Source organism: Capricornis sumatraensis, chromosome 14, assembly GCF_032405125.1.
Source record: "Capricornis sumatraensis isolate serow.1 chromosome 14, serow.2, whole genome shotgun sequence".
Taxonomy (NCBI): Eukaryota; Metazoa; Chordata; class Mammalia; order Artiodactyla; family Bovidae; genus Capricornis; species Capricornis sumatraensis.
Genome location: NC_091082.1, coordinates 12,996,318 through 13,009,965, shown reverse-complemented (window position 1 = coordinate 13,009,965; position 13,648 = coordinate 12,996,318). Strand labels below are relative to the sequence as shown.

The following is a 13,648-nucleotide window of genomic DNA, read 5'->3' as shown; positions in this document are numbered from 1 at the left end:
CATCTACTTGCCACCTGGAGCTTCAGAGCTCCGATCTGGGGGAAGGTCACCCTCCCAGGCACAGGTGAGTGCTGTCCCCAAATCCTAGAGAGCCATTTTGAAAAGGTCCGGGGACAGGAAATGCTGAAAAGAACATTAAAAAAGAAAAAAAGACCAGTTTTGCCTGTGGTCCCCAAAGGGTTCCAGATCCAACCCGGGGTTTGCTCCGTCAACAAGTTCAAGAGGGCCCGCAGGGCAACTGCCCACCCACTCCGGTAAGACGCTGACAGCCTGTCAGCCAGGAGCCAGGTTTCCCTTCTGGACCACAGAGCTTGCTTCCCCGCAGTGAAAGGCTCTTTTATCATCACATTTACCTTCGAAGGACGTTTGCTGTGCACATTCCTGAAGAAGGTGGTCTTGGCGGTGAAGAAGCAGTCGTCCAGTTCCTCCTCCAGGCTACAGTACCCACTGCTCATGCTGCTGTCCACCGTCATCTAGCCCGGAGCCCCGGCCGGAGGCAGAGAGCGCATCTGCTGCGGGCTCGGGTGCGGGGCAGCGGGGCGGGGACCCTTCCCCAGGCGGCCGCGGCGCGAGCTTCCAGCCCCGCCGGGGAGCGAGTCCGTTACTCGGCCGGGCGGACCCGGCGCCTCGCCTTTCACACTGGAGCCCAGGGGGCTCAGGCGGCAGGGTAACCTGTCCCCCGGAGGCGGTCAGACCCGGACGCCGCGCGGCGCACCTCGCTCTGCAACTCACTGGGCGTCTGCCCCTTCGCGCCCTCCGCGCCGGCGCCCCGCTCCACCCCGCGCGGAGCCCTTCTCGGCACGGCCCCCGCCTCCGCGCCGCTCCTGCCCCTCCACTGCCAGAGGGGTTCAGAAGCCACTTCCTCTCGCAAGGTTCCTCCAGGCCCCGGCGGTCGCCACGCCCCTCCGGGTCCTCCCGCCCCAGGCCTGCGCGCCCCGACCCTGCCGCTGGACCACCGGCAAGTGGACCCGGGGCATCCCCAGAGTCAGAGCAGGGATGCCGGGCGGGAATGCACTGGGACGGACCCGACGGAGAAAATGCCCTCTCTGCTGTCTCCATCCTCCTGGTGGCAGCTCCTCCTCCCCCAGGACGGCAGGAGCTCGAAGGCCCACACCTTCGCGCCTCCCTTCCCCCCATCCTCTGCCTCCCCTACCCTCTCATTCCCCATTCCCTGGGTGAAGGAGCCAGGCCCCTCGGAGTGGTTAGAGAAGTGACTGAAGAAGAAAATCAATATCTGGTCTGCCTGGAGAAGCAGCAATATTTTAACTCGGAAATGCCAGAAGAAACTGCAGCCCCCCACCCCCACCCCCAAGCGTATGCAAATCAGATGCAAAGTTACAGCAATCTGCAGAGTAAGCAGGCCCTTCCACCCACCCCAGGAACTTGCCCCTAGGAAGCCTCAGGTTTCTAAAGGCGCCTGCAGACACCACCCAGGTTATTAGTGCGTTTAATTCCGGGCGGGGAGGGGCGCCGGCTCTGGCAAAGAGGGGTCTTTGCCAGATGTTGTCATCTCATCAAGGACAGCTCAATTACATTTCTCCATTAGAACTGGATGAAGGGACGCCTTCCTCGACTGGGGCTGAATCCTTCAAATCCTTCATCTACAGTAGTTACTCTGTGTGCTTGCAGTGATGAACACGCAGTCTGTCATTTCCCAACAGCCTTGGGATAGAGATTATTATTCCCTTTTCACGGGTGAGGAAACTGAAGCTCAGAGTCACATTGGTAGGACCAGTTTGCTGGGACTCAGACCCGGGTCCTTGCAGTCCTAGGGCCTGTCAGCGTGCTGCCATCTCTCAGCAGAGAGGGGCTCGGAATCTCGGGAACAGAAAACAAGCCTTCAGAGCCGAGCAATGCCAGGGGCAGCGTGCTCCTGGAGTCTGATGGCCTGGGGACGCTGGAAATGCCCAGAGAGTGGCTGAGAGGGGTTATCAGGACTTTCTCCAAGTCTGTGTCTCCTGTAGTTCCAAAAAGCATCCAGTCTTGGGGCACAAGCTGGGTAAGGGGCTAGACTCAGCCCCCAGACTGCAAGCTGCCAGCTCCATTTTAAGCTCTGGCTACTTTTGCGAGGAGCCCTCTTCCTCCCCCGTCTTAGTCAAATCCGTCAGTGCTCAGGATGGTTTCAACTGCAGCCCAATTTGGCTCCATCCTCCCACAGAGTCTTTTTTCTAGAAGCCCGCGAATGCCTGGCAGGCACGAACATGAGCTAGCTGAGAGCCCGCACCGCGGCCCGCTGACCTGCCCAGCTCCAGGGATGGTCACTACCAGTAGCTGCCTCCCCGGATGGGAGATAACAAGTGGAAGTAACCAGGTGGGGAGGGGCGCTGGGGTGAGCTTCCAGGTGTTTTCAGGGAAGAACTCACGTTAGTGGGGTTGAAAGTAGGTTTTGGAACAATCTGCTCTTCAAATGAGTATTTCAAAGACTGTTTTGTTGGGCAAGGCTTCCCTGATAACTCAGTTGGTAAAAGAATCTGCCTGCAATGCAGGAGACCCCAGTTCAATTCTTGGGTTGGGAAGATACGCTGGAGAAGGGATATACTACCCACTCCAGTATTCTTGGACTTCCCTGGTGGCTCAGCTGGTAAAGAATCCACCTGCAACGCAGGAGACCTGGGTTTGATCCCTGGATTGGGAAGATCCCCTGGAGAAGAGGGACCCACTCCAGTATTCTGGCCTGGAGGATTCCACGGACGGTATAGTCCATGCAGTCAGAGTCACACACAACTGAGCGACTTTCACTTTCACTTTGTTGGGAGGGGGGTGTTTACCCCAGAGACTATGGTCCAGGGAAAGGAAGCTGATTTTGGCCTCACCAGCACCTCAAAGGCCAATGTCAGGATGATGAATCCTGCAGGGAGGGGGCTCTGCATGACCCCTGGGAATCAGCAAGAGCCTGCCTGCTTTGTCTGGCCACTGAAGGAACACACGTTTCCTTATAAAAGGAACCTCCTTGCTCAGTGGAAATTCAATATTTAAGGGAAAAACAGGCCCCAGATTCTCGGGCCACCCTGGACCTTGGAGTACACACTGACCTCTGCAGAGCAAGTGCAGCCCTACACATTCAAAACGTACAATCTTAAAATACAGTGGACAACGGGCTTTTTGAACCACAAGCCAAAGTACCCCAGGAGTCAGCGTGAGTCTCTGCTTGTGAGCGGCACACTAGATGCCAGATCCACTTAGGAAAAGGCCTGAGTGACACCGTGTTCTTTCAGGGTGCTGCTCCCTGCCAGTTCAAATATTATGAAAAGTGACATCTGAATAGGGCTTTTCAAAGTCCCTTCACCTCATCACTTGGGTTGCTCTGCAACCCTGATAGCAGGTTTTACTCCCATTTCACAGATGAGGAAACTGAGAGAAGCGATGTGTTCCATCATAGCTCATGAGATATTTTCAAAGCCTAGTTAGTGTCTGTATGCCTACCCTACTCCACCTGTCAATGAGTCCAGGCTTGGAAGGAAGCCAAGCAAAGCAGAGATGGTGCTGGTGAGGACCCTGGGACTCTTCTGAAGCCAGCAAAGATCACATGTGATACAACAGGTTGGCCAGCCTCCAGGAGGAAAAATCCAGACTGAAGCTCCATAGTCCCAAAGGGAGGAAGACCGGATTCCTTTCAGTGTCCAGTGACCCTGGCTACACCTCTTCCCCATGAATAATCAACAGTGGTGATAACGTGGCCAGGGGGAGGGGAGAAGGCAGCAGGAAGAGCTTAGGCAACAGCGCTTCATGCTTCTGGAAGTGAACGTGGGAAGGGTTGGAACTGGCTGTTCCTGTCCCTGGTCCCAGGAAGAGGAGTCTGGCCCTGAAGCTGCAGCATCCAGAGCCCCAGAGCAATGATGGCGTCGCTGTTGGGGGGGTGGGGTGGGCAGGGTGGATTCAGAAAGCCCCACTGAAGTGGTGGATGGGTGACTTCCCTGTCTCAGAGCGTCAGATGATGAAAGACATCATTGGAAACTTTCTTCCTCTCTCAAATGCCATCCTGACACGTGGCCAGATCCCTTGTCAAATCCACCCTGTGGGTCTGTGTTCCAGGAAAGCTGTGGTACAAGAATGGAAGCCAGGGGCCTGGTATTCCAGGCCCAGCTCCAGCTCTAGCTTGCTGTGGGAGCTTCAGCAACTTTGGAGCTCAGGTCTCCTCATCCAGGATCCATGGAGGGGTCCAGAGATCAGGTTTGGGGCCTCATGAGCGACAAACATATTCAGAGGCCGAAAATCGGGTGAGGTGCCAACCCACCCCAGAAACCATTTGGAGCGATCATTAGCCGCCTTGTGTGGACGCTGTCTTCCTAGTAACTTTATGTGCTTCATTTCATTTAATCCCTACAGCAAACGGGGGAGGAGGCTACAGTTCAATATCTCTACTTTACAGAGTGGAAGAGGAGGTTCTGGCAGGTCGAGTAACCTGCACACAGTCAGACAGACAGGCTAGTTCCGGTGGAGCCAAATCAGCCCAGCTGGTCTGACTCCAGACCCAGGCCCTTGAATGTGTACAGGCAGAGCATCAGAACCTATCCCCCGACCGCTCTCCGCACAGTCATCCTGCCTGACACTGGCGTCTGTCACAGACTAGTCAGGAGCTGCTTTCTCAGTCTGCCTATGACCCTGTCTTCCCTTTGGCTCCCTGGGGTTTTCCACAGTTCACTGACTGTTTCCTCCACCCCCTCTGTGCTCGCATTGTCCCTGGGAGCTGCGTCTAGGCCAATGGCATCAACCACACTTGACGTGTCTCATGATGCCCTCTCCCCCAGGTACTCCAGATGGATGCTTCACCAGGTACCCAGCCCTCCCCACTACGGCCTCACTCTCAACAGGTCCAAACGGAGGTGATTATTTGGGGCCTCAGCCTCCCCCTGCTCCCCCTGCTTTAGAATTTCCTATCTTGATGGATGCCATCAACACAGATTATTGCAAAGCCTTCCAATAATGTCCTTCATTCCCATCCTGACTCCTCCAAACTCCCCACTGTCTTGTTGCCAAAGTTACCCGTCTAGACCGAGATCTGATCAGGGTTATTTCATCATAAAATCTTCCCATTCAGATGTCAACTAATAATTATTGAGTAACTACTGAGGATCAAGACTTAGTATCAAGCTTATTCATTTATTCAACAAATAATTCCTGAGCACTTTCTACATGGCAGGCACCAGACTGGGTGTTCTGAAGAACACAGAGTCCTTGCTTTCTCCTAACAGCCAGTCTCAACAACACGAAATAAGATGTCATATTGGAGCTACTGAGCTCTCATATACTTCATTCTCGCACTTAATCCCCCAGACATGGAACAATGGACCGGTTCAGAATTGGGAAAGGAGTACATCAAGGCTGTGTATTGTCACAACCCTGTAAGAACGTATTTTACAGATGAGTAAAATGAGACTCAGGATGGCTGATTTGCCCCAAACCGAAGAGCAAATAAATAGTGGGATCAGATTTCAAACCCAGAGCCTCCGTGTCTGACAATTTTTCACCACAGCTGTCCTGCCTCCAGTGACGCCCCAGTGCCTACAACAATATCCTCAGCTCCAGAGCAGGTCCTTCAAGGCCCTTCACAGCACATGCCCGGCCTACAGGCCGTGCCCACCGCCAGCCACACTCGGGCAGCCCTCCTTGCAGGCACACAGGCTTGCCTCACGCTCCCGGCAGCCACCCACCCGCTCGTGGCCTTGCTCTCGGTCTCCTCTGCATTCAGAGCGTTCCTGCGTCCACCTGCTTCCTGACGCACACTCCCCACCCACAACCACACCTGCCCCACCTTCCCAGCTCCTCTCGGAAGCAGCCTTCCTCAGATGTCCTCTCTGGGGTGAACCTTACTGCCACCCCGTGTCCCGAGAGCAGCTTCTGACAGCATTAGACTGTGAGCACACCACAGAGCTCAGCTTCCCCCGGATGACTTCCTGTTGTGAGGGGTACACGGTTGACTCACAGCAGAGGCAGTTTTCCGGGGCTCCTAGCCCTCTCCACGCTTCGCTTGCTGGGCTGTCAGGCTGCCAGCTTCACTAAGGCCCTGACACACACACTGAAGGCAGTTAGATCAGCCCAGACTAAGACGCGGAGGCCCTGGAGGGCTGTTGCTGGGTCTGAGGCAGGCCTGGGGAGTTGGCCTTCTAGCTGCCCTCCTTTAGGGGAACTAGAGAATCATAAAAGATGCTTCTGACCAACAATCCCATCCCTCGCGTGATCGCTTCAGTCCTTCAGGAGCCAGGGCAATGTGGTCACGGATGTGAGATGTGTGAACAACACTTGCACTACTGCATGTAGAGAGAGAGAGGCTTGTTGCCTCCTTAGGGCCTCAGGACGAGCTGGCCCAGCCAGAGGTCATCTCAGGCACCTACTGGTTCTAGGCTGGGAGGAGTGAGTGGGGCTGTGAGGGGCACAGAGATACATCTCCAGTGCTTAAGCATTTCTAGAGAAGCAAGGGCTAGAACTCTGGCTCTGCTTGGCACTAGGGTATCAAGAGCCTCCTGGTTGGGAAGCCATTCCCATCGTCTGATCAGAACTGAGCTCCCCTAGGCTGTCAGACAGGCCTTAGGGCGGCTCCTGTTAGAGGCAGCTGTTGAGTGGAGTGGAATCACTGACAACTCTGGCCAGCACTTCTGGTTTCTAGAGCGTGGAGGGAAATCTGTGGTGGGGGGTGGCTGGAGACTGGCCCCCTCCTTCGGCACCTGTGGATGGGCTGGCAACAAATGAGATAAAATAGAATTGTAAAAATGTATTCGATTAACCCAAAAAAAGGAGGAAAAGGAAAGAAAGAATAAGGCTAATAGAAAACAAACAGCAAGATGATAGACTTCAAATCTAATTATATCAATAACCACATTAAATGCAAATGAACTAAATAACTCAAAGAGCAGAGATGATCCAATTGGATTAAGAAAAACAAGATTCAACTACTTGCTTTTTGTAAGACATGACCTTTAAATATAAAGACACAAATAGCCTAAAATAAAAGGATGGATAAGAAATAACATGGTAATGGTAATGAAAAGAACGCCGCAGTGGCTACATCAACATCAGACAAAGTCGATTTCAGCACAAAGAATATTGCCAAAGATAAAGAAATTTATTTCATAATGAAAAGGGTCGATTAATCCAGAGACTGTAATAATGTTCAGTGTTTACGCACTGAATAATGGAGCTTCAAAGTACAAGACAGAATTGAAAGGAGAAGTGGCCAAATCTACAATTAGAGTTGGAGAGTTCAACACCCCTCTCTCAATAACTGATGAAAGAAGCAGAGCACATGGTGTGCCTCAACAAACGTTAGCTAACGTTGGTATCACAATTCAGCCTGATAAACCTTTAGAGCATTTCAGAGGAGACCCAGGGCCAGAATCCCTGGAGAGGCGCACAGGCATCTATCGGGAGTGCTCCTTAGGGAGCCCCAGCCTCTGCAGAGGCAGACCCGGTCCCCGCGGGTCTTCCCTTCTGGCTCCGTGGCTCCCCCGTGTGGCGGCTCTGGGTTCGGCCTGTGGCGCGGGGCTGGGGGCTGGGGCATCCTCCTGAAGGGTTCGGAGAAACCAGTCCTCGGCAGGGGCAGGGCAGGGAAACGGAGGTGCGGCCGCAGAGACAGGACAGGGCCGGGAGGCAGGAAACCCGGCTCTCCTGACCAGCTGGGTCACCGCTCCGAGGCTGCGGGGGCCGCGGGAGCCGATTGCAGCGGGCGCCCTGCGAGGGGAGGACCGCGAGGGGCTGCGGGGAGAAGGCGGGGGACACGCGGAGAAAGTCTAGGCGGCCCGACCGGGAGGGCTGAAAGGCCAGCCGGCCAGCCCCCGTCCCTTGGTGAAGCCAGACAGGGTCCTGAGTCCTTTTATCAACAGAGCAGAACAATAAGAGGCCGCAAAGAAGGGGATAATCGTGTCTTGTAGCGAGAGTGCCCAGCAAACCACAAAACCATAGTGTCCTGGGTTTATGTCCAGGAGAAGAATGCATCTTTCTGGTATTGTGGAGAGTAGGCAGAACCAGATTGTGAAGGGTTTTGTGTGCTAATCCAGATTCAGACTGACTTTGAGGGTAATAGGAAGCTGCCAGGGGCTTCCATCACAGGGCGACATGATTAAAAAAAAAAAAAAGAAATCCATTAAGGCTGTTGAAGGCACCAGAGACGGCCTTGGAATGTTACCTGGTGATACCAAGATGCTTTTGCCTACATCTCACTGCAGCCACAGAACCACCATCGCTCAGAGGAGAAACCTGAGGCTCAGGGAAGCTAAGAGGCTTGTGCCCGTCACACGTCCACAATGTCATCTGCACAGTCTGAATTAGAACCGGGCTCTCCTGTCATCCAGGCCAAGAGTCTTTCTTTTAAGAAAATAGGTATTACCTTTTAGAAATATTACACTAGAACCATCTGGACAGCATCGGCTTATTCAAATAGCCCCGAAGCAAAGAGCAAAAGTCAAGGGTTCTCTCACTCTACCCCAGTCACCCCCCACCCCCTCCCAAGGTGAAATATCTTCCAGCAGTTGGCTGGGTGCCCTGCAGGCCCTCACTCTCACACACATTTACACACACACACACATGTACAAGGTACAAATGGATTGTCTTGTATGTACCACTGAGTGACTTGTCTCTGTTGGCACTATCCCTTGTCAGTACATGCAGATCCATGCCTCCTTTGGAAAACCACATGGGTCTTGGTGCCAGTGGCTGGAATTTCCTTCCTGGTACCCCTACAGTTCTCTCCACTGATCACGGTGCCCAGGAGGCAGTGGCTGGACCCAGTGTGCTGGTATTTGGAGAGAGCAGTCTCTGCTGCCCGCTGAGGGCACCAGAAAGGACTTTAAAGCAATGCCTGGCTCTATCATTACATGTGGAAGGAATCTGAGACAGTCCTTAGGCATACTGCTTTTTTAATTTTATAGATAAAATATTAATAATGTGTATCAGAAAAAAAATCCTAAGTACATCAGTGGTGATTCAAGGACTAAAACTTTGTCCTCTAACACAAGGTTAAGTTTAATAAAAGAAATCTATTTGAAGAGGAATATTAAGCAAATAGTAGCACCGGTGGGCTATTGACATGGCCAGAGTCCTCAGTGTGGAAAGCACCTGGGGAGGTCTGGGAACTGCAGCAGGCGGGGCTGGACTTGCAGACCGGGGCCAAGAGCCTCGTTTCTGAAGCCTGCTCCTGGGTTCTGGGGTGCCACCAGGAGGGGGGAATCTGGGCCCTATGGACAGGAGATCCCATCGCCGGCCGCAAGAGAGCTGAGCGGGAGGGAGAGTGCTGCTGTGTTTGTCTTGTCGCCCATGCCTTCCACGTGCCAAGGAAAGGGGCACCAAAGGCCGGGCACAGAGCTGCCACGTCCCTCTGGGCAGCAGCAGGTCCTGGTAAGAATCCACAGCTGTGGGCAAGGGCTTCCGCTCTCGGGTAGGCACAGAAAGGACCAAGCCAGACCAGCAGAGGTCTCACTTCGTCCGGAGGGCACTGGGGAGCCCCCGGGATTCTTTCATCACAGGGGTGACGGGGTAAGAGGAACTTTCGCACCACCTGAAGGGTAAAGTCTTTGGGGCATGCCCTCAAATAAGGGAACTGCAGCAGTTTTGGCAATGTATTGTGATCTTCAGCTGATGGCAACCACGTCCTCTAGGAAATAGCCTTAAACTGAAGAGGAGACCTGGGCGGACTTGAAGGGATTTGCTTGGTCAGCAAAGGGTGCCCAAGAGAAAAGCCAGTCATGCCAGACCTTGGTGATCTCCAAGAAGAGACTGACTAAGGCATGGGCAGCTCGCAGCCGCACCTCCTCTGTTTCTCCACCTGGGAGAGACGTGCACAACCCACAGGGCTTCTGAGTGCAGCTGGGGCTTTAAGCCCGTCCCCGCCCCCTAAACACCTGCCCCGTCTTCCCCCCTCCCCACCTCTCATGGCAGAGAGAAGACAGCGTGAACCTTGGGATTACTGCTTTTCAAAGGTTGAGGCCAAACACTTATCGACAGGATGATCTCAACTGTGTTTTGAAAAATGTATGAATGTACAGGAAGAAAATGTAAAAATGTTAACGAACAGTGGTTCCTTCCGGATGGAGGAAGATCAATGACTTCTTTTCCTTCAACAGCAGAGCGGAGAAATGCCACCAGGCCAAGACCTCCTAACAGTCATGTGCCTCCAAACTGGCAGAGCTCTGATCAGGGCCCTCCCCACCCCCTGAAAATCCCCACCCCACCCCTGAAAATGGCACTCAAACATTTGGGTAGCTCAGACCAGGTGACGAGGTCAAGGTGAACGCAAAGCTCCATCCTGGTATGCAACAGAAGATCGAGCCAAGGCAGAAATCAGCACAAACAGGCTTTTTAGAAAAGGCGAGTGAGGCTGGAGTAGGGCCCAGGTTTTATTGATAGAAGGCTAGGTGCTGCCCCAGCTGTGCTGAAGCATGCAGCCAGGCCTGTCCAAGGCAAACACTGCGGCCCAACCCAGCCAGCCCTGGAGCAAACCCCACTGAGCAAACCCCACTCCAGGCTAGCTGCCATGGGGGCTGCTCGGCACCCACGAGGGGCTCTTGGCTCCTTCTGTATTTTTGTGGTGGTTCTGCTCTAGACACAGCCCTGATTCAGCTTGCCAGAAAATTCCAAGGTTGACACGTCTCCCCAACAGAAGGGGAGTCACTCTCCTCCCAAATATTCAGACTTGGAAACACCTGCTCACTGTTGAAATTCTGAGGATGAGACAGGCATCCAGCAAACTCCAGGCCCTGCTCTGGGGCTTCCTGCTCCCCCCCCACCCCAACCCCACACTTGAGAGTGTTGGCTAAGTGAGGCTTAGTTTGGGTTTCTCAAACTGCACTGTTCACAGTTGGGTCTAGATGATTCTTTGTTGTGCGGGAGCTGAAGTGGAGGGGGCGGTTTCCTGTACAACTGGAATCATTCAGCAGCATCCCAGGCCTCTGCCTACTGGGTGCTAGTAGCCTCCTCCAAGCTGTGTCCGCTAAAAATGTCTCCAGTCACTGCCCGTGACCCGGCGGAGAGGGGAGGGCAAAACCACCCCCATTTGAGACCTGTTCCTCCAGAGGGAGAAACAGAGACCCAGAGTAGAACCCAGGATGTAGTGGGCTGGGCAGGCTCGAGGAGAACAGAAAGACAGACTTGGAAGTTCCCAGTGGAAGAGAAAGTGGGGGGAAATAGTCTAAATGAGATATTTAGGAGACGTTGCTCTCTGGTGGGCTATGTAACTTCCCTCCTCCACCTTCTAAAGAAAGTCTTCCGCAAAAGTCCGGATCATTCCCCAGGGCTTGGGGCTCAGATTTGTCTCCCTTCCTTTTCTCACCCTGGACGGGGCACGGCCCTCCCGAGAGGTCTGGTTCCATGCAGACTCCGGTATAGACAGCTCCAATTCTGAAGCGTGTGGAGGATGTACAAACGGTTTCTTCTCATACTAAATACATGAGTTACGGGAATCTGTTTAGGAATGGGACATTCCTCCACGATGAATGAAGTTGATCCAAACGTATTACTTGTCCCTTCTTTTTTTAAAAAAATAATTTTTCTGTATTTACTTATGGCCATGCTGGGTCTTCACTGCTGCGCTAACTTTTCTCTGGTGCGCCGAGCGGCGGCGACTCTCTAGTTGGACTGCTTCTCGTTGCCGGGGCTCCAGAGCACAGGCTATCCCATAGCTGTGGCGCACCGGCTTAGTCGCTTCGCTGCATGTGGGATCTTCCTGGATCAAGGATCAAGCCCGTGTCTCCTACATTGGCCGGGGGATTCTTTACCACTGAGCCACCAGGGGGCCTTTCTTATGGGCAACTTCCAATCAGCAGTACTTCACACATTTTTAACCAGGGACAGGTCTATCTCAAGGACATTTGTAAGCTCTCATTAGTATGCTCATCTATTGAAACAAATACCTTAGAGAGTTTCAGAATGATCACCCTTGCACTGATTCATTACAGCATGGCCAAGAGGAGGAACTGCTATTCTGCTGTCACCAGACACTGGTGCCTCCAGATAAATAAATGCTTTGTTATTTCAACAATGCGCATGCATGCTAAGTTGCTTCAGTTGTGTCCAACTCTGTGTGACCCTGTGGACCACAGCCCGCCAAGCTCTTCTATCCATGGGATCCTCCAGGCAAGAATAATGGAATGGGTGGCCATGCCCTCCTCCAGGGGATCTTCCTGACCCAGGGATCAAACCTACATCTCTTACGTCTCCTGCACTGGCAGGCAGGTTCTTTACCATTAGCACCGCCTGGGACGCCCCATATAAGCTATGTACCACACTGTAATCTAGCGATCCAGAGAGCTGAGGGCCTGCATCAATGATCCTATCAATAGTGCATTTCTCAGGCAAAGTGCATTATCTTTACATCATCTTCTGTGATACAGCCAGCCTGCACCACCCACTGTGCCTGTATGGCAATTGAAAAGTGAGTCGCTCCAGTCCATGGGATTTTCCAGGCAAAGGTACTGGAGTGAGTTGCCATTTCCTTCTCCAGAAAGTCGCTCAGTCGTGTCCGAATCTGTGACCCCAGGGAATATACAGTCCGTGGAACTCTCCAAGCCAGAATACTGGAGTAGGTAGCCTTTCCTTTCTCCAGGAGATCTTCCCAACCCAGGGATCGAATCCAGGTCTCCCGCATTGCAGGCGGGTTCTTTACCACCAGCTTTACTGGTAAAAGGTGACAGGCAGTTTTCCTGCTGAAAAAATGTTTTGATGATCTACACTGATTCATCATATCAGTGTACTGGTTTCTTCCAATGCCAGGAAGCCTCAGACAGGCAGCAGCAGAGAAACTGGGCAATGAATCATAGCTTTTCTCACTGTTCAGAATGTCCTCCATAATCCCAGGTTAATACAGACACGGTGTTATCCTCGGGGCCTTTGACGTGATATCCAGTAAATGGTAGCGGTACAGACAGCATGAGATGGTCTTGACTGTACAGCTCCGCGTAGTACGTATGTTCATCTTTCTTGACATGTTTACGTTATTTCTATATTGCCACTGATTGTGGATAGTGTGCAGGACAACCTCCTCATGCCCTGTGAATTTCCAAGACACTACATCACATGGGCTGGCAGCTTGTTCTAGGGGGATTTGGGCTGAGTGCAGAGCTCCACAGCTCTGCCCATGATGCCCGGGACTGAGCCTGGGACGACACCTCCCACCGGCCCACCGCCACAGGGCGGACGGCGGGCTGCCCTGCGCTTCGGGCTTCCGGTGTCTCAGTTCAGCTCCGGCCACGGGGCATGGGAGCGGTGGAGAGGGGAGGCCAGGTGACTCAGTGTCTGCAAGCTTCTCCCAGAGACACAGCTTTCAGAACCGATTTCATATCATTTTAATAAAAATACACATCATATTTGCTTCTTGTCCTGCTTTCCCAGTGGGAGGAAAGGCCTGGGGAATAGCAGCAGGGAGGCTGGAAGCACCCATGGGTGGACCCAGTGACTGAACATGGTTGAGCAGGTCCACCATGGCTGGAAAAAGCACGTGTGGGTGGCGAGTCTGGGGACCTGGGACTGGACCCCAGTTCCCCAGGCCCACTCGTATTCTCTTGAGGAAATAACCAGTCATTCAGCATCTGTGTTGTCTCTCACGGCACCCAGGACTTTCCCCTCAGAAACCAGGGGTTTATTTAAAGGGCTGCTCCTACTTGACTGTATCACTAAGTTCCCAGCATTCCTGGGCTTGGCACATGGTCTACATTCAAAACATATT

At 53.2% G+C, this 13,648-nt stretch overlaps 1 protein-coding gene across 2 annotated transcripts in view; it reads right to left on the bottom strand.

The window, feature by feature from the left end:
* Positions 1-13,648, bottom strand: part of RASSF5 (Ras association domain family member 5) — a 72,548-nt gene that overhangs the window by 30,430 nt on the left and 28,470 nt on the right. Inside the window, exon 1 of one of the 2 annotated variants that reach the window (XM_068986490.1) lies at positions 354-473. The exons of the other annotated variant lie outside the window; for it this stretch is intronic. Coding sequence (XP_068842591.1) covers positions 354-473 — 120 coding nt within the window. Of the gene's footprint in view, positions 1-353; positions 474-13,648 lie in introns of those variants that run through there. 2 annotated transcript variants of the gene reach the window in all.